The sequence below is a fragment of the Echeneis naucrates genome, chromosome 1 (genome assembly GCF_900963305.1).
Source record: "Echeneis naucrates chromosome 1, fEcheNa1.1, whole genome shotgun sequence".
NCBI lineage: Eukaryota > Metazoa > Chordata > Actinopteri > Carangiformes > Echeneidae > Echeneis > Echeneis naucrates.
In genome coordinates, this window is record NC_042511.1 from 4227044 (window position 1) to 4251689 (window position 24646).

Sequence of the window (24646 nt, forward strand, 5' to 3'; positions counted from 1 at the left end):
GTGGGTAAAGACTCATCTTCATCTGATAATAGTTTGATAGAATTCATAGTGCTTCGTGCAGGATTGGGGCAACAAGGTCAAGGGCTGGGGCTTATGATTCGACCACTTTCCAACTTTGTTGTACTTCAGAGTGTGATGAATTGAATCACTGATGTCAAACAAGTGACTATATAAACAGGTTTTTTGTTTGTTTGTTTGTTTGTTTTGTTTTGAATAATTTTCGACTGCAGGGATTCCTAGTTGTGAATCCAAAAATGCGTTCACATGCCAGTAAATCACCTCTGGGTGCTGTAAGTGTCTGATCAGCTGTTTAATATTCATGAAGCAGCTCCATGATTTATCATTCAGTGACATTATGACAGCAGTCTGTCTCTCTGCCCTTCAGCTTTCTGGGAGCAAATTTTAATGTGAGTTGTTCAGTTCGATGTGAATATATTACTCTAATATCTTCTAAAGCTGCTGTGCAGGCTTTAATCAAAAGTGGATAAAACTCTTGTCTTGATACTTCTTTTGCATATTACCTTTGCAATCTGCTTCCGCCCAGTGCTTTCTCCTCCTTGAATCGGCTTAATGCGCAAATCAAAATAGTGCAGTTAAAAATTAACGATTGAAAGGCTTTAAGTCTGGGGATAAAAACTGAAATGTCATTACAAAAATGTAGATATTCCCCTTGGGTGGGTTTTCTGATCATTTGACAAAGCGATATTTCACACAGTTGCAATGGAAACGCTTATTGCACCCAAGTCATGGTACAGCAGATATCATGACTTGGGTCAATGACGAATAAATGACCAGTCTCAATTTAATTGGTTAAATATTGTTGCCCATGAGTTATAAAAAGAACAACACTTTACATGAATAATTCAATTCTACTATTGTGTCTTTTTTTTGTTTTGTGTCTGATGTACTCCTGTTACCAATCTTACAACACGAAACTAATTATTTGTGCAACTCATTGACAGTAAACGTTTTAAGTTTAGTGATTTACAGTGTTCACCCACACACACATGCACATGCATAACTATCCATATCTGCTTGTGTGTGTTGTGCAGATTTACTATTTCACTTCCAGTGCTTACTCTGTTTCATCAGTTTTTCACTCATGGCAGCAGCGGCAGCAGCAACAGCAGCAAAGCGGGCTTTTGTGTATGCACGTGTGTGTGCGTGCGTGCATCTGTGAGTATCATTGCGACTGTGTGAGGGTGCGTCAGAGGAAAAAGGAAGTTGCGGGATGAAGTTAAAAGCCTTCAACACAGTGCAGCTCTGCAGAACACCCACCACGGAAGAAAGACAGAGCAAGAGCACCGAAGTCTGAAAATGAGATAATGAAAGGAAGGTGAACATCGAGAACAAAGACACCAAACTGCCGAGAGAAGCTACTAAAGGTGAGACCTAGGTCTAATATCACACTTTTGAAACAGATATTCAGTTAGAGAGTCTTTTATTTGACAGGGGTTCTGCAGTATTTCTGAAGAACTGCTCAGTGTAACAAAAGTGACTCACACGCTGCTGAATTAATCTCAGACTGACTTGATAATGTTTAATTGTCAGACTAATTTACAAAAAAAAAGAGGATAGTTTGACTGGAGGAGGTTAAACTGGGACAAAGTGAGATTCAGAGCTAATTCATTTGGGTAACAGTCCAGAGAAGTTGCCTTCAGGCTGCTTTGTATGTGTAAATTCATACAGTGAATGTTTCATATTTCTATTCAGTGTGAAATTGACACAGGATTTAAAAATGTCAACACTTTTTTGCTTCTTTCTTTTTGTTCATCTTTCTGTCTCTTATTCAGAAAACAAAGATGGAGTTGTGGCGGCAGTGTGCGATCTGGCTGATAGACTGCAGAGTCCTTCCCGAGAATCATCGCGTTACATGGGAAGGTGCACAGGTAAATCTGTTGTGTCGTGTTGACGCACAAAGCTTCATGTACACATCATGTATCGATTACTAAACTTCCTTCTGTCTGTACAATGAAAGGTGTGTGACCTGGCTCAGGCCCTGAGAGATGGCGTGCTACTTTGCCAACTGCTCAACAATCTTCTGCCACAGGCAGTCAACCTGAGAGAGATCAACCTGCGTCCACAGATGTCCCAGGTAACACACACACACACACACAAACACAAACGTTTTCCTGCTCCATTTCCATAGGACATTTCCTTAGCGACCAGCAGGCAGCACTGAAGCCTGGGGACAGCCTGATAGGAAAATGCTGTGATCTATATCTGCTGATCTTTTCCCCAAAAGATCAACTTGTTTCATGAGTTTTGTAGGAATCTGTGTTACCAGTGTCAAGATCCAATAAGCACCGGAATCAGGGAAAGGCCGATTAGTTTGAGACGTGTGTTGAAATGACATCACCGCCAATCTGCTTTGTCCATTTTTACACATTTAGGACTCAATGCGCAATCTGAAAACATTATGTGATAAGACTGAAATTTCTTGCTTTGTACTTTTGCAACATCTGCAAAACCTCCTTTTTAATTAAGCAAAGGAATCAGTGAGGAAATGCTCAAAAGTACCATATTAAGATTTTATAGAAATTGTTTTATACATTTTCGAAAATAACCCTTATTCAATTTCTTGCCAAGAATTAGCTAAGGAAAAAAAGAAAACATTCTCATGTGTATCATTAAAGATGAAGCTGCAGCCAGCTCAACGTTCAGACTTGTACACAGTGCTCATATTTCTTTTTTGTACAGAATAGAACATTTGAAATATTAAATGTTAATTTGTGAGATTTAGATTTTGAGCCGTTGGGCAGATCCAGAGTATGTTAACCTAATTCGGCACTGCCTTGCGTCAACCTAAGCTAACTGCCTCCTCTTAGTAGTTTCATATTTACCAAACAAAGGACATGGAAAACTTCAAGAACATGAATACATTTGTTTTCTAAATTGGCAAACTAGCTTTTTCTGAAAAAATCCCCCAGTTCCAAACTAAAACCAAGTGTCTTGCAGCTGCGATCACACCTTCTCTCAATCACGCTGACTCCTATTTTCAAGAGAACGCACTAGCCTCACAATACACAGAGGAGGAATTAAAAGAGAAACAAAGAAAGTGGGTCATCTCTGAATGGAAAGAGAGAATTAGAAGGAAGGTTTGGGACGAAATATGATACAGTGAGAGTGACAGTGTGAGAGTGACAAAGTAAGAGGCTGTCACATGGTTTAGCAGAAATTCTTCAGGCAACTGTGTGTGTGTGTGTGTGTGTGTGTGCGCGCGCGTGCATCAACATGTAAAACTGGGAAATCCTATGAGGTCAACAGGTAGTTAAGAAACAGCCGTGATTAACAGAAGACAGGAGTCCACTCTGACGTGTACGCACATTTGGTGACATTGTAAAAGCAGAGGAGCATCCCCGTTCTCTTGCAATAAGGTTTTCTACACCGTGAGTTTCTGTTGCAAGGACAGATGTACATCTGTGTGCTAACATAAACTCCTGACAGAGTGATGTGAAGTAAAGCAGTATCAGTCAGAACTCAACATTTCCCCTTTTCTCAAATTAGCGTTCCGCATTTCCCACTGCTGAGCAGACAGACATACAGGGAGGGAGAGAGAGAGAGAGAGAGAGAGAGAGAGAGAGAGATGAGGGGGGGGTGGAGAGGGAGGAGTTGGTTCAGGAAGTTATGTAAACTGCATATGTCTGACCACCATGTTTCTGTGGTTTCTTCTGTCGTTAAGTTTTAGTTTAATGATTCCACGTTTCTTGCTTTTCCTTTTAGCATCAGGTGTCACTGCCTCAGTGTATCACTGCTCATGTGGTTCATGTGGCTGATTAGCATTTAGATACACTTTGATATTCGTACAACTATTAGTGTGGTTATGTGCATGAGGTCGTTCTAGAGACTTAGAAGTTTTCTCAGTTGATGAACAGCAGAGCCAGGATGATTTTTTAACAATATGCTTTGATCAAATATGCTCAACAATGTCTGTCAAATCTTTCTGAAACCTGGGCTGCTGGGTGTTGTTTATTAAGTGCTGTACTTGTATTTGTAATCCCACCTTTATTCTTTCAGATATTTAGTTGCTTCTGTTGCTAAGTTCTGTGCTGTGTCGTGCTTAAAATGTGCATTTCAATGGTGTTGCCTGTCTGTCATTTATCTTTAACCAATCATTTGGATAAACATTTAGTAATGACACAATAATGACGACAATTAATGTGTATTGCTAATTCTTCCATTTATCACGCTTAAACGGTCAACAGAGAATAAACGCAAATTCTTACTTGTGAGGCACTGCAAGAATAAAATGTACTAATCACAATTTTAAATGAACATCTATCGATAAACTCATCGACTGAAGGGCTTTTTCCACATCACAGTCCAGGCTCTAATGGACGGAGGAAGCTATGTGTTGGACGGAATGTCCTCTGAGGCAAATTTGTGATGTTGGACTATATGAATGAATGAATAGATTTAATTGATAAACCATTTCACCAGTAAAGTAAAGAAATATTTGTCTCTATTTGTTTTCAGTTTCTGTGCCTAAAGAACATCCGGACCTTCCTAGGAGTTTGCCAAGAGAAATTTTATCTTAAGAAGAGTGATCTGTTTGAGGCCTTTGACCTGTTTGATGTCCGGGATTTTGCAAAGGTACCAACTCAACACGCCCACCTAACTGTCTGTGTACCTGCCATAAAAGTTTATGAACCCTTTATAATTTTCTGTCTTTCTGCACGACTCTTCCCTGAATCGTTTCAGGCCATTAAAAATAGATAAAGAGAAAATGATGAAACAATTTAGATTAAAACATTTGATAATTGTATAATTTGATAGATAACTCGATGTATTTGATACATGTTCTGAAATTCTGTAATTCAGAAACTATTGTTCCATCAGAGAAAGCAAAGATGCAGGTTACAGTCGTGATACTGAACTTGAGCAATGTGCAGACAGGTAGAAATGTTTTTTGGGTTCTTTTATTTTTCCTTTTTTTCTTCTTCTTCTTTTTTCTTTTTCTCTTTTGAAAAGCAGTGGCTTTCTTCTCTGCCATCCTGCTCACATTGCTAAGTTGCTAAGAACTTGGGTTCTTTTGTAACCTTGCAGAATATTATGCACCAAGCTTTTGTAGAGCTCCTTGCTGCTCAACCACCCTTGGGGAAGGTAACATTGGTCATGAAATTCCTCTAATTGCACACGGTCTGTTTGACTGTGGATCGTTGTAACCCAAACTCCCGTAACAGCAAGTCTTTTTCTGTGTTTTTAAGGAACTTCCTTTTTTTCATATCATAATACACTTGTACAAGTACAAACATGCTGTGAAGATCAGAATTTGACAGCTGCTTTACTCTTTGGGTATATTGAATCAAAACACCTCACTTACTTATCCTAGAGGTTCATGTCATAATTTTCCTTAATAAATAAATAATTAATCATCACATCACTCTCTAGATTGGGTTAAATTTCGGGAAGGCATTCAGGACCTGTGTGTTATTTATGCTGAAAAATGTTAATGAACTTTCAAGCACCACTGTATGAGTCTAAATAATTGCAGTGCTAATGACCCCAGTGCTAAGGAAACACTTTGTGCGCTCATACAGCAGTCATTATGGTAGAGGTGAGAAGAAACACTGCAGTTTGCAGACACCCACATATCCCCAACAGGAAGTATCATGGTGATTTTCTAATTGAAGTTGCTCAGTTAGCACATGAATTCAGAATTTGAGAGTTCTCTTTCACTTTCAACGCAGTGCAGCCACAGCGCTTTTCTGTGTACAAGAAAAGAAGTAGCACTGTATGTATGAAAGAAATGAGTCAACTGTAGGTGGAACCCTGAGCCCCCCTGTTGGGTCTTTTTTCACAGTTTCTTTAGTTACACTGCGCTCCTGTCGCTGGGCTTCTTGTTTCACTTCGTTGCTTTCACTCACTCATGCAGAACAGCAAAATGCAGGAAATGCTTGTGCTTGGTATAATCTGTAAATTAAGTAATGGTGTGTCGTGGTGGGGGAAATATTCAATACATGAATGTATATTAGTAAAAACACATTGAAAGCACCCTCATTATAAGTAAAAGTCCTGCAGTCATACTCAGACTCATGAAACATGCCTGTAACTAGTTATTAGACTCTATTATTGTTGTAGTGGTATGTTGATATAGTCTTTGTTTGGAGCTGGCCTCCCCAAAGGGCAACACAAATAACACAATGGTACTGTAAGATGATTAGTCGGACTAGGCTGAAGTAACACACTAATGGGCATTCATTTTGAGATATTTTAATTTCACCATTTGAAATATTCGGTGGACCTGTAAGGTGTTTCCTTCAGGTGGTTTCAGCTCGCTTTTACTCATGTTTCTAAGCTCAGATGACATATTCAGTGGCTGGAGAATGCTATCAATTCTTTCATCCACCTCTCTGCCAAAAAACTCATTCGCACATTTCCCAAAAGTTATAGTCAAACTGCTTCTGTAAATCAGTCCATTCAGACATTTTTTTCTTGAAACTTCTCCTGCAGACTTTCACTTCTTGTTGCATTTTCTTCCTTTCTCTGTCTGTGTCTGTTCTCTGTGAAGCTAGAAGACAAAATTATTGCAGCAGTATTGACTGACATTTAGTCTCTCCTTTGGCAGTTTATTTTACATTGCTGCAAGCAAACAAGTACTTTGGCAAGAAATGTAGGATTTTAACGTAGACGATGTCTCTATTGGAGTGGAAATTCAAGGTGACGTTTGAGGAGGACAAATGATGATGAATGGTAAATAACAAAGCTTTAAAAAAAAAATCCATGATTCTCTTTGTTACATGGATCTAAAAGGTTACACTTAATGATATAGGTAGACAATTAGAGCTCACTGAGAGGTGTTGTTGCTTAATCTGAAAGAAAAGATTTCATTTCAAGTGCAGTGTAACAACTTGGAGCTTATGTCTGATCCCATTTCTGCAGAAATTGGTTAACTATGATCATTCATCACGATACTGCAGTTTGAAGTAAAACAAAAACAGCGAAGGAAGAAAATTACTCAGCATTAAAGATGAAGATGAACAGCAGTCCCCATCTCAGTCTGCACAAACATACTAATTCATACCCTTCTGTCTGTGTGACAGGTTATAGACACTTTGTCCATCCTGTCTCATTCATCCATTGCGCTACACAAAGGGCTCCAGTAAGTCATTTCCTTCCTTTGTTGCACAAGTGGTTAATGCAGTTTTCTTTAATACCTCATATTTAGCATTTTCAACACTAAATACATATTATAGTTCAAAAAATTATTATTTATAATACAATATAATGTAGTGTAACAGATATGGACACTTTAACTGATATATACTTTATTAAAGTATTTATTGATTAAACCCTATTCCATTAAGTCATTTGTTTCCATTACATTTTATTATATTGTCATTCCTTATCTGTTTACATAGCAGCCTCTACAAATGGACATCCAACAAGCACAGTTCAAATACTTAACTTTGCCTGCAGCTGATTTATAGGCTTGTCTTCAGGTACTGCTTCAATGCTAAAGGCGGGAACCATGTGATAGAAGTAATATAACATGAGATTTTCTCCTCTAGGCCTTTTCCTTTAGAGGGATGCGCTCCTGATGATGAGATCTACAGCGGCCTTTCCGACCAAATAGAGTGAGCAATTTTTTCAAAAATGTTGTCATTCTAAACTTATGAGAAAACGTGTGAAAACTGTGGGGGGGGTTTTGTTGCTTTTGTTGTTATTTTTTAATTCTATCATAAAACAAAATAGATGATTGCTCAATCTTCAACTCTTTTTTTGGTCTGTAACCACACATGGTTATACCAGAGGTTTATCCTCTCCAGTGCGGCGTGGCCACTTCTAATGTTTGTTCATTACTTCTGCAAGGAGCTCGCAAAAACACAAACCACTACATGCTGACAAATCCTGAGTCAAGTGAAATGCAAATGAATATCTGAATAAATTATGTTGGACAAATTCTAGCACAAAATGATTTTTTTGATCTAATCATTTCTCGATTTCTTACATATTTTTGTCCATTTGTCCTGTTGTGTGTGTGTTTGTGCATTATGTGTATCAGTGACACAGTGGATGAGGATGATGACCTTTATGACTTTGTGGAGGATGAGGAAAAAGAAGGAGATGACATTTATGAGGACTTGATGAGGACAGATGAACAACCTGAAGCTGTGAGTAGTTGAAAGCGTCATCCCTCAAACTGAAAGGAAGGTTGAGACAAGCTGTGAAGTTCTGTCCTTTGCGCGTATAAACCATTTGTTGCCTTTTTGACTTGAACACCACCAAACAATTTTCTCACTGTAGGCAAGGAATAATTTGAAAATGTTGAATACTAATGGCAGCAGTTTACAGAGCCTCAGTTGTCTTCTTTTGTGATGCATTACTGTGGAAAAAATCAAATCTAATATAAAAACAATAAAGGGAGCCAAAACTCTCAAATATTAAGTTGGCTCTAATTAGTAATGAAAAAAGGCTTACATTTCCAAAAATTCTGAACTCGTAAACTCACAAAGGTTTTGGCTGTTTTTGCTGCCCATTCTTACAATTATTTTTCTTATTTGAAGTTTTACAGCCCGGATAAAGGATCTTAATTTTCCGTAGTGGAAAGCATACATTAACTTTAAGTGTACCTTCACTATTAATCATCCTGAGACATAATTTCGTAACTTTCTGAGTGTGAAGACCCTCAGTTCTGAAACCACTCAGAGCTGTGTAGAGATTTTTGCAACACATCTCTGTCTGCAGATAGCAGTCTGTGGAATTGTCTAAGTGCAACCCAGATACATTATTCTCTGTGAAGGCTGGTGTAAATGAAGACTTGTGAGAGTGAGTGGCAAAAATGCACTTAACTGTTTGAAGCAGCAGAAATAAGTTTCATGACAGAAGCCGAAGATGCGGACAAATAATTTCATCAGTAAAAGAAATGTAATACAGAGAAAGGAAGACAACGATTGAAGAGACAAAGATTGGTCTGAAAGGAATGACATCAATGTTCAGCTGCAACACACAAGCTCATTCCAGTGTGACAAACCGTGTTTGTGATGATCGAGATAAATGAATGTCACGGTTTGTGTGTGTGCGTTTATGCAGCAACAGAAGACAGGCATAGACAAAAGAGAGTGCTGCCTGCAGGAGATCAGACAGACAGAAGAGAAATACACAGATACACTGGAATCTATATTACAGGTGAGCACACATCTTCAGGCTGGCCAAGGAAGGTCTAACATGCAGATCATATATAGACAAACCATGCAAATGGGCTTTAAAGATGAAATAACAAACATTCCTTCTCCTTTGAGCAGCACTTTATGAAACCTCTTGAAAGGTTCCTGCAGGATCAAGACATTGAGAGTATCTTCATCAACATAGAGGTACAAAGAGAGATGGTGGACACTTCTGGCCTTGCAGACAGATTTAATGTCATCATTTAGTGCTGTATATATATTTTGTGTGTATGTGTGTGTAGGATTTAGCCAACACACATCGTGGTTTGCTGGAGGAGGTACGGAGCTCTATCCTAAGTTATGGAGCAAAGAATCTCTACCAGGTGTTTCTGAACTACAAAGAGAGGTACATAACACACACACACACACATTTTATTTGTCATAAACCAACAGAGGAGATACATGTGTATTGTATGTTTTTGTATTCTCAACCCTCTCAGGCTCCTCCTGTACGGTCAATACTGTAGTCAGGTGGAAACAGCAACAAAACACCTGGACAAACTTTCAACCATGAGGGAGGATATCAGGATGAAACTGGAGGTGAGGAAGATGTGTGATATGTAGTTTGTTCTGATGTGGGTGCAACAATGTTTTGGAGAGTTTCAGGCAGAATTTCCCACCAGTGGGACACCAGTGAGTGAGTGATTGTGTACTTGTGGCTTTTAGTTACTTCATTGTCTTTAAGTAGCTTTTAGCATGTTCTCTCCCTGCCTGCGTGGTTTTCCTCCGGGTACTCCAGTTTCCTCCCATCATCCAAAGACATCATATTTGGATTAATTGGTGACTCTAAATTGTCCTAAAGTGTGAGTGTGAGTGGTTGTTGGTCTCTGTCTGTCTCTGTGTGTTGGCCCTGTGATGGACTGGCGGCCTGTCCAGGGTGACCCCGCCCTCATCCAGTGATGGCTCAGTGGCTGATACAACAGCTCCTTTATTATAGTTTTTGTTGGGGTTTTTTATTTACAGAAATGTTGAACCATAAAGAAGAAATATTAGTATAACTTTCCCAAAGCCCAGAAAAGCTACTTTTATGAATGTGATTTTGGGCTGAGTCAGCTTCAGGAACAGATGCACAGCGTTGAGTCATGCGCAACACAAACCAGGAAGAGAGAGCAGCTTTCACAGGAATGAATAAGCACAACACTTTTTATATTTATATAAAATAAAAAAATAAATAAAAGGTTCTGCTATTGTTTGCCGCTCCTACTATTCAATTATTTCTGTAGCCCTATAATAAAATTTAAATTTATTGATAAGCGATTAATAATGTATTTGGCTCAAAAATGATTTCTCTTCCTTATATGGCTTTTAAAAATAAGAAGAGTCTATTTCATCTGTGATCTGAGCTTTGTTGAATCCAGACCTTTTAGATGATGGGCATTGTGCAATGTGCATGTCCACCCTCAGACCACAGGAGGATTTCTTGTTTCTGTGTATAATTAATCTGCCACACTTACTGTAAACGTTCACTTCCTCTTGTTTCCCTCACAGGAGTGTTCAAAGAGAGCCAATAGTGGCCGATTCTCTCTCAGAGATCTGCTTATGGTCCCGATGCAGAGGGTGCTGAAATATCACCTGCTGTTACAGGTATGCATTTGTGCATGTGCGTCTGTGTGTGTTCTTGAATCGGATTACATCTTATCTTTTCTCAGATGGTTTGACCAAGCAGCTATAATCTTTATCTGGGGTGTTTGTGTGTGCAGGAACTGGTGAAGCACACCACCGACCCAGCAGAGAAGGAAAACCTACGCACAGCTCTTGATGCAATGAGAGTAAGTGTGTGTATTTGTGTTTATGTCAAGATTTTTATGAGTTACATCTCAAAGTTAATTTGTTTGACTTCATACGTGTTTCTGTGTTTACAGGACTTGGCGCAGTGTGTGAACGAAGTAAAGCGAGACAATGAGATCATCAGACAGATCACCAGCTTCCAGTTGTCCATAGAAAACATGGTGGGGGAAAAGTTTTCACTGTCATATATTTCTTTTTGACAGTTAATTATTCTGGTTGTATGTCAAACTCTCCTGTGCTCTTTAGTCTCAGTCTCTTGCGCTCTATGGTCGTCCCAAGATTGACGGGGAGCTAAAGATCTGCAGCTCGGAGAAAAAATCGAAACAGGACAGGTGTGTGTTGTTTATATGTATCTGTGGATTTTTCATGTGTTAAACATTGAGTGTGTGACCTTTTGCTGTGTGTGTGTGTGTGTGTTTCTGTTTATTAGGTATGCATTCTTGTTTGATAAAGCCATGTTTGTATGTAAGAAGAAGGGTGGAGAGAATTTTGAGTTGAAGGAAGTCATTGAACTACAGCACTACCAGATCCGAGATGAAACAGCAGGAGAGAAGGACAATAAAAAGGTCTGTTGCTTCCTACAATCTGAAGCAGCACTTATACCAGTTAGCACAGCTACAAGACCTAATGTGTGTGTTTTTTGTGTGTGCATGACCAGTGGTCCTACTTGTTCCTCCTGCTGGACGTCTATGGGAGGAATGGGTACGACTTGTTCTTCAAAACCAGAGAACTGAAGAAGAAATGGCTGGAACAGTTTGAGATGGCCCTGTGAGTTTTTCCACACCGCCGCACAGTACATACAACACACGCATACAATTTTTGTCTAAGATTTCTCTTTGTGTCAAATTAGTGATCATATGCAGCTAAAGAAAACTGAAACAAGAAAAAAATGGGTGAAGCCCTTTTCTCAAACTCTCATTTCCTTCACAAAAGTCTTTAAAGCTGCTATAATCACTTTGTTTTTACAATAGTAATTTATGAAATGTTTATGTGTGATATGAACTGGGCCACATGAGGTTAAAAACCCACAGAGAATTAAAACCTAACTCAGCACTTCCCGTCTCTCAGCCCCAGGCTGTAAAGCACCGTTTAGCTGTTGTTGTTTTTTTTTGGGCGGGGGTTGGTTTACTGGGACACAGTTTCTTCTGTGTCTCATTTCTGGACACAGCAGGCAGAAAAAAGCTCTAGCTGGCAGCTGGCCGGTGGTCACTGGTGAATATTTAGCAGCTACATGCTGCGTCATGTTCAAATGGTTCTCCCCAGGAATATTTCATTTAACATTGGCCTGTAGACCAAAAACATTCCTTCAAATTAATGTTAACATTTCCCTGTTTCTGTGGGATGTGTAAATATTCTTTGTGACTACATTCACATACCGACTGAAAAAGTAATGATGCCAATATTCCTAAATTGGCACAAGAAATCTGTTATTGCAGGTTTAAATTCTCAGCCTTTTTATCAAATATATGATTATGTCAAACTATTCTTAGAAAAATAACAATGAAAAACACCAGCAGCTAAACAGAAGTAAATGGTTTTGGTTGTAGCCGCTTCATCTCGGCTTTCAGGATTTCATGTTGAAATCCAGCCAATTGCTCAACCCCAAAGGAAATCAATCGATGATTTCATGATATGGTATATGCAATCATATCTGCACTGTGTCATGCAAGTAAAAGTGAAAGCCAACTCTATGGTTGCTCCTTTCCCCAGTTCCTCAGTCAGTCAAAACAGCTGTGCTTCATGGTTGCAGGTCAAATATGTGTCCAGAGAACTCCACCGCCAACAACCATGACTTCCAGATGCACTGTTTCGAGGAAACCACTTCCTGCAAAGCCTGCTCAATGTTGTTGAGGTACTTTCGCACCACTAGCTGTTTCTCTTCTCTTCAGTCCAGTTTCAAAAGGATAAAAAAACCCCGCTGAGGCTGAATCTCTCCATCTGTTCTCTATAGAGGGATCTTTTTCCAGGGCTACCGCTGCACTCGCTGTAAAATGGCTGCACATAAAGAGTGTTTGGGCAGAGTTCCTGCCTGCGGACGGAACTCAGGTCTGTACACAGTTTCCAATCAGCATTAATTATCATAGTTTAACATAATTATCACTTCTTATATTGATTGTTCTGTTGAAATTACAGAGCACACTGGCACTATGAAGAAGGTAAGATTTCATTCCTCTTTGACATTGTGGATATGTTTTATAATTTACCTGGAGAGTATGATGAATTTTATATCCCTTTATAAAATTTTAGTTGTGCAAACAAACACTAGTTTTGTCTTTTGTTCCTCCAGAGTAAAACACAGAGGTCCTCTGGACATTCCACCGTTGGTAAGGGATTTATGATATAATTATTTAGTAAAAACATTAGTAGTTTCCAGTGTCATGCTTACTCTTCAAAACAAGTGCAGAGTAAACAAAATATCCAATGGGATCCATTTCATTGCCTGTGAATTCTCCTCCTGAGCATCTCCTTTATCCTGCAGGATTTCCTAAGATGGAGGTATGTCAGGAGTACTATGGCCTCCCCCCACCTCCTGTGGGCTTTGGCCAACCGCTTCATCTGTCCAAAGGTGACATCATTGAGCTGACCCGGGCTGATGCTGACCTCCCATGGTGGGAGGTAAGGGATCTCTATTCTGTAAAGTAACAGACTGAATTGAATTCAGATGCATGACTGGATCCTGGTATTAATGCTGGCTCACTGCTACACTGCCATAAACTGTTGTAATAGCACAGAGCTGTCTTTAATGTTATTCCAAATGCCTGTGCATTTCTTTTTATGTAGGCCATGTTAAGGTTTCACTCATGTATTCGATCTCTCAGAGCCTCTTTATTTCTTTATTTTTAGCATGATGAGTAGAAACCTAAACCAAGTTTAGTTTCTGCAGGTTGATTTTACATTCTACTTAATTATAAGAGTAAAAAGAGAAAATACTAAAGTGCTCTTTATTTACCCAATCTGAGAAAATGTAAGTTATGTAAAGTCTCTGTCACCAAAATCTATCTGTTGAACAGCAAAGTGGTGGAGAGTCAATATTTATTGAAGCTTTCACGCTGAGATAAACTCATTTCAAGTGCCTACAAATGTGCAAATTGCTGATCCATACCAACTTAATCCGGGTAATTTGATTCAGGGTCGAGTTTGTTTTCAAATTGCATATTTCTGTTGATGTGCTGATTCATTCATTAGTTGCATCAACTGCTCGGTCCACCCAGAGTGGCTTTGTGATTTGTTTTGTGCTTCCCTTAGGGAAGAAACCTGACTGCAGGTCAAATGGGTTGGTTCCCCTGCCAGAAGGTTCAGCCCTACGTCGCGGTGAGTACACTCTGTCACTACAAACCTGGAAGTGTCATCAAATCTTCTTTTTCCAAAGAAATTTTTCCTTTTCTGCCATTAGAGATCCAGGCATGATCAAATCAACAGCAGACAAACTTTTGAGTTCAGCTGTGGTTGTCAACTTGTACAGCTGGCTGCTATTTACTGTTCTTAAAGCAACATGAGCAGGTCTAGAAACAGTTTCGGCCAAGACCACAGACGTTTTCATTGTGACTGACTTGCATGTGATTTCACCTTTTCACAGAGGCAGAGTCCCGACCTGTCCTCCTTCAGCTGGTGAGTATTACCAGGAACTGGTTTAAATCATTCCCACCAAGCTGCAGCAGCGCTGACAGCAGTAGCCACAAAAACAGAACCACCAACTTCGAAAACTGCTGCTGCTGCTTTGATTGACTCATATCATGACACTAATGGGACACACAACTTTGCACCATTGTTTTCCATGTGTTAGTATTAGTTAGTTGGCATGGCAACAACAATGACATGCAGACTCCAGGGGACCCAAACAGCTTGCTACAGTAACAGTGGGCTCGTGTGAAGGGATTGCAAATGTCTTACTTCACTACCATCTGGTGGCTCTAATAAATACAACACAATGGAATGAAACAACAGCCACAAACTACAAAGTGACTCACCAATTTTAATTCAAATATGTAGCTCATTTTCCAAATTAAACTGTTGTTTAGCCCTAATTTGAAAGAAGCTGCAGAAACATTTTAAACCTCCAGCATTCATACACACTTATCAACGGTTAATAAATACATTTTAACATGACAATGCACAATAATGTTGTCTCAAACGGATGTAAAAACTTATCAAAGCGATCGTCCACAACTGTAGCTGCATTAACAGACAATACGGCAAAATATGTATGTAATAATGCAAACCATGCCTTCATATGAGAAGTTCGAATCACAGACAAATAGTGTATGTCAATTAGCACTTAAATGTTACTATATTAAAGTGCAATTGTGCTTATAAATATTTAATGCAGTCAGCAAAGTGAAAATACCAAAACTTTCAGACTTCTACTGTAAGCCTTTTTACCCACATATGATCATTTGTGGATCCCCTTTTTTAAAACTCTAAGTGTGTGAGTGTTACTGATAAAGAGGCTGATGAATTAAAATATCCTTTTGTCTGGTTAAGGTAAACCACTAACCCTCTTTTAGAAGCTACTTAGTCACTCAATAGTGAGCAAAGTTTCGCTTCTCCCTGTGACTTAAGGTTTGCTGGGAACATGGACAGAACTGCCGCCAAGAACCTGCTGATGTCACGATCAGATGGAACCTTCCTCGTGCGGCAGAAAGATGGTGGAGAGTTCGCCATCAGCATCAAGTAAGCCTTCGTCAAGTCATCAACCAAAGTGCAGTTAGATGTTGGGAACATCGTACTGATTCTATTGGACAAATGTTTATTTTCTTTTATTGGAAGATTTGCAAGTGGTGGAAATGGTTTAGGTAAAACTATTAAATGTCAATTCTTAATGAAAAACACATTATTAATTTGATTATATGAAATGTTAAATAACAAGCATATTTTCGTGTTAAGAGCGAGTCACTGGCAAACTAAGGGTAACATGTGATATGATCAATTAGTTAGAACTCAGCAACTTTCTGATTAAGATCTTCGGATTTTCAAGCAATTTGAAAAATCCCAGACCTACAAATTAACCGATTAATCAAAAAAAAAATATATATAAAGCAGGGATTTAAGTACCTTTAGCCCGGATGTCTTAATCTAAAACTGCCGAGTTGAATAATGGCCTCAACTAAGATAAATTGCTGGATGTGTTCAAATTCAAGTTTCACTTCCTCTCAAAACAGAACTAAGTGCATGTTTTACTGAGCCACTGTCGTATAAAACCCATTAATTGCAGAAGTATAAGAATAAATTTTCCTTTTTTTTTTGAGAAGCTGCATCGTTCAGCTTCCAAATGAAACACTAAACTTCACCATTCATCCTCTGAGTAATGTTCGTGCAAACTTTAATTTCACCGTCATCAGTCTCAAAGCATTTGCTTCATGATGACTCTCTCTGTTCCCTCTCCCAGGTTCAACATGGACATCAGACACATTAAGATCACAACGGCCGACAGCCTGTATCGCATCAATGACAAGAAAGCATTCAAGGGTTTAGTTGTACGTTTAACACTCTCACTTGCTCTGACACACAAACACACAGTTGACCTAATTTCCTGCTCTCAAACACAGGCCGACATCAACCTCATCCAGTTCTCACACTCTTCTCTTCCTGTTACTGCTCTTTGCCCCATGTTAGGACATGATTCAATTTTACCAGCAGAACTCCTTGAGGGAGTATTTCAAGGATGTGGACACCACACTACGGACGCCCTACAAACATCCAGAGCAAAGCAACTCGTCGACCAGCACGCTGAACTCAACATCAGGTAGTTTATCTCATCACACAAGCCTCAGTACAGCTATGTTAAAGGAAAGTGTGGTCTGTGTGGTCTGTGTGGCAAGAAATACAGAAAATTGGGTCAAAAACTGCAATAATCAACTTAAAGAGACATGAATGCCACCAAATAGCTGTTGAGATAATGTCAACCTCATGGTGGTGCTAGAGGGTACATCGGAGGTTTATCAAAGTCAGCTGGATTAATCCTCAGAAGACCACAAATGACCAAACTGAAATAGTGAAAACTTTTCAGCTTGGAGGTGTGTGAACTTAACATGTTAAGAGCCACAGCGTTAGCTAAAAATCCTCCTACAGCCACTGATGATGAAGAATGTCTTGTTGGTCCGTACAAAAGTTAAATTGCAAAAAGGAGAAGCAACAAAAAGACCATTAAGATTTCGTTACCCACCTTCATGCTAAACTAATGCTTGAAGGTGTAACTGTAAACAAAAACTCAGACACAACAGTTCTTTTAAGCATGTCCACACTCTATTGTGGTCTGTTTCGCAGGGGGCAGCATGAAGAGTTTCGGTGTAGCGAGGGCCAGGTATGACTTTTCTGCCAGAGACCGCACAGAGCTGTCGCTGCGGGAGGGAGACACCATCAAGATCCTGTCAAAAAAAGGCCACAGTGGGTGGTGGAGAGGAGAGGTGTATGGGCGGGTAAGGACCTGACAGATGTCTGCTTATTGAAAACAACAATGCTGCTTCTGTTTTACCTGCATTGTACCCATCTCTTCTAGGTGGGACTTTTCCCAGCCAACTATGTGGAAGAGGACTACTCAGACTACTGCTGATGTGGCTCCATGAGGCCCCAAACAGCTAGTATGGAGTCCATGTGACAGCTGGCTTCCATCCATTGCATTAACCCATATGCTCAAGTGTGTCTGTGTGTGAGAGATCCTGTTGTGATCTTAGGAGTGTCTAGTGATGTGAATAAACTTTTTTTTTTTTTTGTCATCTGACCTGGTCCAGCTTGGTTTATGTTTGTACAACTACCTTGGTTATTGTTCTGCTGCAAAAAATAAAAAGTAGGTTTTCACTTCACTGTATGTGACCTGTGTACACACACGCGATTGGGCAGTTCACAAACCAGTTACATCTTCTGCATGAAGAAAAAGTAACAAAAACAAAGTGTCAGTAGTGTAGCATAATGTTTAAATCACATCAGTGTAATTAACAATGATTAACACAATGAGGAAGTACTTCAATCTCACACGAGAAAACACCAAAGACTTGAATGACCACGTAAATATCAGCTTTACTTCCAAAATATCAAAAAAAAAAAGATTTGTAGAACAACATCTGTCAAATAAGTTTGCAGTCAATAATTAAATGCTAAAACTGTAATCTATGACATGTGTGTGTCTCTCTGCTGTGTAGAGACAGCTCCTGCTCTCTCAGGTATGTTGTCAGATCATGGTGGTTTCCTGTGAGGGACTGCATCCATTTTTGTGTGTATGTATGTGTGCACGTGTGTAGCATTGGTCCTGAGGTCTACTGGTAGTACAACTCCAGGTTCATCCCATCATGGATTTCATCTGTAGAGGTTGTGGTTAAGGCGACAGATTAGGTGTTAATTTTAAATGTATCAGGAGACGAGCTCCTGTTGTTGCAGTCTGAGCTGAACACAGCAGCTGAAAAGCTTTCTAAAAAGGATACAATCACCCAGAGTTACGTGATCCTTAAATATGGTATACCTGCAGGAGTGGAAGAACAACATTTAGCTGCTTCGAGAAGACCGTCAGAAACACATTTGTTTTTATCTCGTTTGGGGGAGATGCCAGCTCACCATTTCTTTAGTACAATCTTATCGTATCGTGTTCCTGTTTGGGCAGCGATGAGTTTCTTCAGATCTCCAATGGTATCCTCAGAGCTGAAACATGGGGATTAAAGAAGCAGCACAATGATGGGGTGGAGGAGGGGAAAATATCATGCGGTTAAATGTGATTTAACTTGGCCAGGACAACAGGATGTTTGCTGAAATCATCCTGTTACATCTCATCTCACTTGAATACAACTGGAGAGTCAGTTTATCTTGGATGGATGTACGAATTAGTCTTTTACTGCAGACCAAGACTGTTGATACCAAATCAGAGCCGCAGCTCATAGGCTAGTATTTGATTAACCTCTTGTTTTCTTAGTTCTTTGTAATATTGTAATGAAAACAGGTTGTTACAAAGAGGAAAGACATTCTTTAGGTAATTGTATCCAAAACTAAAATCCTATTTTATAACTGCACTTTTCTGTTTTTACTATATTCCTTCAAGTATAGATGTTCAACTATGACAGCCACAGACTGTCTTCACTTTTCAATAATATACATGCTCACATTTAAAATCATAAATATATCATTTTCCAATCAGTGGATGAATTTCATCCGAGCATTTTCCTGGTCTTTGCGATTTGTGAAAATGATTACAAAAGAAAGCTTCAGTACTGCATCTTGTATGGCTGTGACACTGACAAAAATACGCCTACATACTGTTATTGAATAAAACATGGTGACAATATCAACAAGTAAAATCTTATATTAATAACACTGGTACAGAAATTAAACTGATGTAAAAGCTGCAAGCTAAAGCTAAATAAATAATTAGTAACCTGGATGATGTCACATTCATGGAAATTAACATGAAAAAGGCAAATCATGTTCCATTTCATTTCCTGGACATGATTTTAACTTTGGGTGTTGTCAAAGGTAGATGACATTGATTGCTCTTTGCAAATGGCACCAACTTGGATACATGGACCCAGTTCTCCCCACACACCAGGATGCATTACTCAGCATTATTTGGGACAGTTTCGATAAAGGATACTTGCACTTGACTCGGACTTTCTTGCCAAGACGATCGTTGCAGACCACCTCAATCATTGTCGTTTCCTGTCTGGTGAAGGAAATGTGACATGTGGTTAATAAAAAAAAAATGGGACACACAAAAACAACTAATCAAGTCCAATCGGACACTTTTAAAGTAACTTCCATCACCATTTAAGGTTCAGTATTTTCAATTGTTTTTTTATTAAACTCATATCAGAGACTGCAATTTGTGGTGTTGTTCATCTGCATTGCGTTATAGACAGATGTTTCTGTTACCCTCCCCTTTTGAATGGCTTGGACAAAAATAACACCAACATCGGTGCACACAACGCAACGCAGTTTTTTAACAACATCACTATTAAAACTATTATCCAAAACAATCACATGAAGAAACCAGCACCTGACAGCTTCACCAAACTTGAAGGGGAGACACACTGCAGTGCTGTTTTAGACTTAACAATGTGAACAGAGTCAGTAATAAAACTCTTGCAGTAGGTTTTAGGTTGGAGTTAATTTGGTTGATTCACACAGAGACACATGTGAGGTGGAAGTTGTTGTTTTGGGTAGCTAGCTTTAGCTAACAGCCGCATTTCGCGCGCGTCATATATAAAAAAAAAAAAAACACACATGATATAAACTAACCTTTTTAATGTTTGAAATATCAAGAATCGGCTTATATTTGTCCCTACAGTCTGTAAAATGTGACATCCTTACCTTAACACGAACAAAATAACAAATAATCCACTTTAGCTCGTATTTTCTGGATCGGTCGGTCCCGTTTGCCGTAAAGTCTATGCAGTTAGCGTGTTCAGCCCTCGACCAATCAAATGTCAAGCCTGAGATTGGCAGTCCATATTAGCCAATTAGAGGAGAGAAAGCGACGTCAGAGGCGGGTCTGACTCTGACAACAACTGGTGCCGTAAACACGTCGCTGAGTGCTGTAACTTGCCAAGCTGCAGCCCGGCCTAGCACACGGTAGCTACTTTGAAATTAATTTTAAATAAACTCCCACAAGAGTAATAATACTAATACTAATAATGGCAGATGAGGAGAATCTACCGTCCGGATGGGAGAAAAGAATGAGCCGCAGTTCAGGTAATGAAACGGAATCTACTGGGGGCTAGATGAGTTAGCCTGCTTGCTAACTGGCATATGTATTAAAGTTAGCTCAGTGGCGAGCATGTCCAACATCAAGGTTTACTGCTGAACTCCGACGGGAAAAGAAGATAAGTTTGCTGAAAGTGAAGCGGAGCAGCTCGGTGTTGTGGCTGTTTTTATCCTTAGATGGGATGTCCGGCTGTGATCAGGTGTTTCACCAGCTCATTCATCCTGCAAGGCCCTGCATGATGTCATTCTGCATCCGCGCCTTACCTGCAAACAGCAGAGCTGCATGCACACCTGTGTGGCAGGTTTTACATACAACCAGCACAACAAACACATGTTTGACAGGAGCCTTGTCTTTAAAACAAATCTCCTAAAGTAAATTCAGAATCCATTCTGTTCCTCTCAGGAACGTGACTTTAAATGTAGCTGAGTGTTTGCAGACTGGGAGAAATAAAAGTTGGTTTTCCTAACACATTAACATTTACAATACCTCAGTTAGGAATCCATGCAACTCACGTTGCCTCTTTTACCCATAATTAAAACCTGCACATCTCATGTGGCCATAAAAACTTGAGTTTCAAGCCCACAATGACTGACTGGTGTTTGTTCAGTCAGTTTTAATGTGATAAGACAGACATCAGTTGCAGCCGATGCCAGTGTGGTGTTTTGAATCAATGCGCCTCCTACACATTTGGCATAAAACTTTATGAGATGAATATTTTATTGTCCTGTTTTTCATTTCTATCAGTGCCACCACCGTTTAGTTTTTTTTTTTAAAATCAATTAATTTAACTATAATTTCTCCGTCTTTTTTCCCCTCCAGGAAAAGTGTACTACTTCAACCACATTACCAATGCCAGTCAGTGGGAGCGTCCGGTGGGAGATGGCCGTGGAGAACCAGATAAGGTTATTATTTGTACATTTTAAAAGTATTTATTATAATAATTTAAAAAATGGCAATACAGTTTTATTACAGATCACCTTCAAGACAATAAGGTGCATCACTACATTAAAACAGGACTGAATGAGTTATGTGATGCGATAATTTAAATTAGTGATGTGTGGAGGAGTTTTAATGAAGCTCCAGGACATTGAACTCCACAAGAAATGTGGCACTCATTGGTTTACAGACATTAAAGCAACACTTTCAGATGGGGGCCCAAGTGCTGAAATACAACACCAAGCTGATGTCATGACGTGGATCAAATCACACATTTGTAGTTAAATGTTGCTGCATTGTAAGCAGTATTTTCTTATGTCTGTAATATAAAGTGCTCCCACTTTAGGATGTTTTTGAAAGGTCTTGCATAGGAACCTCCAGAGCTCTCTGTTAATAACTTAATGGGATAGATTTTGAGATTGAGATTTTATGGATTTAGTTGTGGTTTGTTTATTTATTTATTTATTTATTTATTTATTTTCGTTTCCACAAATCCGTGAGGTTAAATTTATATTTAACATTCCTGATCTGATCTGTTCATCACAGGTGAACTTTTACAGCAGAAGGCGATATACAAAAATGTAGAAAGTCGTAACACTTTCTTGAATCTAAAATAAAGAGGATGTGGTGATTCACAGTGAGTTAATTAAAAAGCAAAGAATAGAAACTCAAAGGTTTGTCTTATTAGTGTATAATGAGAAGAATTAATAATTACTCCATGAACAGTGACAAAGTCATGAGCTGCTACTTAGTAAACTTGGTGGCATATTCAAAAGTGAAGCTGACTTATCTAACAAAAGTTAGGTTGATAGGCCCCTTCCTGGTTTCTGGGGTGTTTGACATTCATAAATTGTTTTTTTTTTTTTTTTTGTTTGTTTGTTTGTTTGTTTGTTTGACACCCACTCAGGTTCGTTGCTCTCACCTCCTGGTGAAGCATAATCAGTCACGGCGCCCTTCCTCGTGGCGGGAACAAAATATCACACGAACTAAAGACGAGGCCCTGGAACTCATTCAGAGTAAGTAAAGCAGAGAGATGAAGGCTGGAGCGAGGCCAGCGTGACCTATTTGTTTTTATCATCATGCTTCTTCCTCTTCTCTGTGCAGAGTACATAGAGCAGATCAAGTCCGGAGAGAAGTTTGATAATCTGGCTTCTCAGTTTAGCGACTGCAGCTCAGCTAAAAACGGTGGCGATCTGGGACTGTTTGGCAGAGGTACACACACCCACCATATACACACATTATACACAACCCCTGTGTGCCCATGGACTAAGGGAGATGCATCTAACCTGAAGTGTTTAAATGCATTTCAATTCAGATGAATTAGTCACAAAGTGACTCATGACAAAGATAAGTCCAAACAAACTATGCTTTTCTGGTTCCAACAAATCCCATGACGGCCCCAAACTAACATTAAATCTCGCTTTACAAGACCTGACATGACATATTCCATAATGCCAATGAGCGCCATTGTTTACCAAAAGCACTTACTGTAACTGCACTGTTTGTCTGGTGCCATGACAACCAGCAGGAGCAATAAATATGTCTTAATCTGCAGTTGAAAATAGTCCCCAACAAATACTCAATATTCAAGCACCATTAGAATTATTCATGTATGAAAATTATTTACAAAAACTACAGTCTCCAACTAAATTAGCAACGTAAAGGCCAGGGATTGGTGATAGTCGGAAAGCATCAATAATGTAATGTAAATTAGTACCAATGGTCAAGTTAATACAGTGTGCACTTGGTTGTAAAGTAGATTGTAAGTCGTACCAAGTAAGAGTTTTGATCTGTTTTTAAATTTCTTTTCAAAAATCCCTCTGGCACTGTTGTTCTCACTTCCCAGCGCTGTGGTGATAAAATTCAGATTCTACACAACAGCAGCTCAAAATTTAGCTGATAATGATTTAGGAAAGAAAAAAAATGAATGACAATCCCTGTAGAAATGAGAACACTCGAAATATTGCTTCAAGTAAATGCAGAAATTTAGGTACCCACAGACTAGAGATGATAATGTACGACATAATTTGTGAATTTTTGTGTGTCATCGCTTTTACATTTTAGGTCAAATGCAGAAGCCTTTCGAAGATGCTTCTTTTGCTCTGAAAGTGGGAGACATGAGCGGTCCTGTTTTTACTGACTCTGGGGTCCACATCATCCTACGCACTGGCTGAAAAGAGGAAGCTACACACTGTACTGTCCTCTTCTCACACACACACACACACACACACACAAAACTCAACCAGTCATGTGATTTATTTTATTGACACCCACTACCCAATAAACAAAGCTTATGGGCTGAACTGCATCATTTTAAAGGGGATCATTTTGTTTCAAGCAAAGTTAAACGTGTATGAATAATTTAATTACACTGAACGTGAAGGAGCGTTACAGATTGTTCCTATAAGACCTCAAAGCTTTTACCCACCGTAGCCATGCCGTTATATAAAATTACGAGTGCCTGTGACTCTGTTGAAGTGACTGCGCTGTGGAAACAGTTTCACATGACGAGTTTGAGAATGCGTCTGGAAAAGCTTGTGTTTTAGTATGTGCATGTCCTCAAAAGTACCATTTACTGTATGTTTTCCATTTCTGCAGTATGTGTGCCAAAGCAAAGATTCCTCTGTCTGTATTCCTCACCGGTAATCTCAGATCCAAACAGTCTTAGCATTAACGATTGATTTACATTTTTTTTTTTTGGGGGGGGGGGGTCCCTTGCAGGTATTCACAAACATAGAATAATTTGTTTTCATTATCCTCTTTACAAAAGTGCATGTTTATTTCCCCTGTCGATATGCAAATATGGCACCGCTGAAAAAAAACATCCAGGTTCTAACGATCAGCTCTGCAGCTTTTAAAATCATCAAGGTTCATATGAACACTTACACGGTTGTGTCATCGGGGCTCTTCTTCCATCAATAAACAGTTTTTTGTACGTTTTGGTCAGTTCCTCTGTGTAAGAACTCAGCACAAATTAGTACGAGAGTTATGTTATGAACAAAATGAATCTGTGGGAACTCAAGGACAACTTTTGGTAATTTTTTCTTAAAAGATTGGCAAAAGGTTGTGACAC

General features: G+C 39.2%; 3 protein-coding genes across 4 annotated transcripts; 2 read left to right on the forward strand and 1 right to left on the reverse strand.

The window, feature by feature from the left end:
• The first annotated feature begins 1133 nt into the window (after positions 1–1133).
• Positions 1134–17997, forward strand: vav1 (vav guanine nucleotide exchange factor 1). Of its 2 annotated transcripts, none has more exons than XM_029497891.1 (29): positions 1134–1385; positions 1794–1889; positions 1979–2095; positions 4477–4593; positions 7044–7102; positions 7512–7577; positions 8006–8114; positions 9034–9129; positions 9246–9314; positions 9410–9513; positions 9608–9707; positions 10656–10751; positions 10868–10936; positions 11030–11116; positions 11202–11287; positions 11386–11521; positions 11614–11723; positions 12706–12807; positions 12907–13001; positions 13089–13111; positions 13243–13279; positions 13435–13451; positions 14202–14267; positions 14533–14564; positions 15516–15626; positions 16342–16429; positions 16569–16698; positions 17220–17371; positions 17452–17997. In XM_029497891.1, exons 2-29 carry the CDS (start codon positions 1803–1805, stop codon positions 17503–17505), a joined length of 2415 nt encoding a protein of 804 aa, XP_029353751.1. In that variant the 5' UTR covers positions 1134–1385; positions 1794–1802; the 3' UTR covers positions 17506–17997. The 2 variants fall into 2 exon arrangements, with proteins under 2 accessions (XP_029353751.1, XP_029353743.1); XM_029497883.1 differs by having other exon boundaries at positions 1135–1385; positions 13435–13571; positions 17452–17996.
• ubl5 (ubiquitin like 5) lies at positions 17950–20344 on the reverse strand. The gene is made up of 5 exons (XM_029497976.1): positions 20244–20344; positions 19528–19596; positions 18501–18584; positions 18371–18408; positions 17950–18249 (listed from the first exon to the last, which is right to left on the reverse strand). The coding sequence occupies exons 2-5, from the start codon at positions 19581–19583 to the stop codon at positions 18206–18208; spliced, it is 222 nt and encodes a 73-aa protein (XP_029353836.1). The 5' UTR covers positions 19584–19596; positions 20244–20344; the 3' UTR covers positions 17950–18205.
• A 111-nt stretch (positions 20345–20455) lies between these two features.
• pin1 (peptidylprolyl cis/trans isomerase, NIMA-interacting 1) lies at positions 20456–24508 on the forward strand. The gene is made up of 5 exons (XM_029509312.1): positions 20456–20624; positions 21457–21539; positions 22481–22589; positions 22678–22785; positions 23638–24508. The coding sequence occupies exons 1-5, from the start codon at positions 20567–20569 to the stop codon at positions 23745–23747; spliced, it is 468 nt and encodes a 155-aa protein (XP_029365172.1). The 5' UTR covers positions 20456–20566; the 3' UTR covers positions 23748–24508.
• Positions 24509–24646: the final 138 nt, after the last annotated feature.

Bases quoted from the DNA above. Each gene is read 5' to 3' on its own strand.
- vav1 (XM_029497883.1), top strand. From the start codon at position 1,803: ATGGAGTTGTGGCGGCAGTGTGCGATCTGGCTGATAGACTGCAGAGTC. The intron at 1,890-1,978 runs GTAAATCTGTTG...GTACAATGAAAG, and splicing joins TTACATGGGAAGGTGCACAG to GTGTGTGACCTGGCTCAGGC. The intron at 14,565-15,515 runs GTGAGTATTACC...CTGTGACTTAAG, and splicing joins GACCTGTCCTCCTTCAGCTG to GTTTGCTGGGAACATGGACA.
- ubl5 (XM_029497976.1), bottom strand. From the start codon at position 19,583: ATGATTGAGGTGGTCTGCAACGATCGTCTTGGCAAGAAAGTCCGAGTC. The intron at 18,585-19,527 runs GTATCCTTTATC...CCCATGTTTCAG, and splicing joins AAAGTCCGAGTCAAGTGCAA to CTCTGAGGATACCATTGGAG. The intron at 18,250-18,370 runs GTATCCTTTTTA...CAACCTCTACAG, and splicing joins TCACGTAACTCTGGGTGATT to ATGAAATCCATGATGGGATG.
- pin1 (XM_029509312.1), top strand. From the start codon at position 20,567: ATGGCAGATGAGGAGAATCTACCGTCCGGATGGGAGAAAAGAATGAGC. The intron at 21,540-22,480 runs GTTATTATTTGT...ACACCCACTCAG, and splicing joins GCCGTGGAGAACCAGATAAG to GTTCGTTGCTCTCACCTCCT. The intron at 22,786-23,637 runs GTACACACACCC...TTTACATTTTAG, and splicing joins TCTGGGACTGTTTGGCAGAG to GTCAAATGCAGAAGCCTTTC.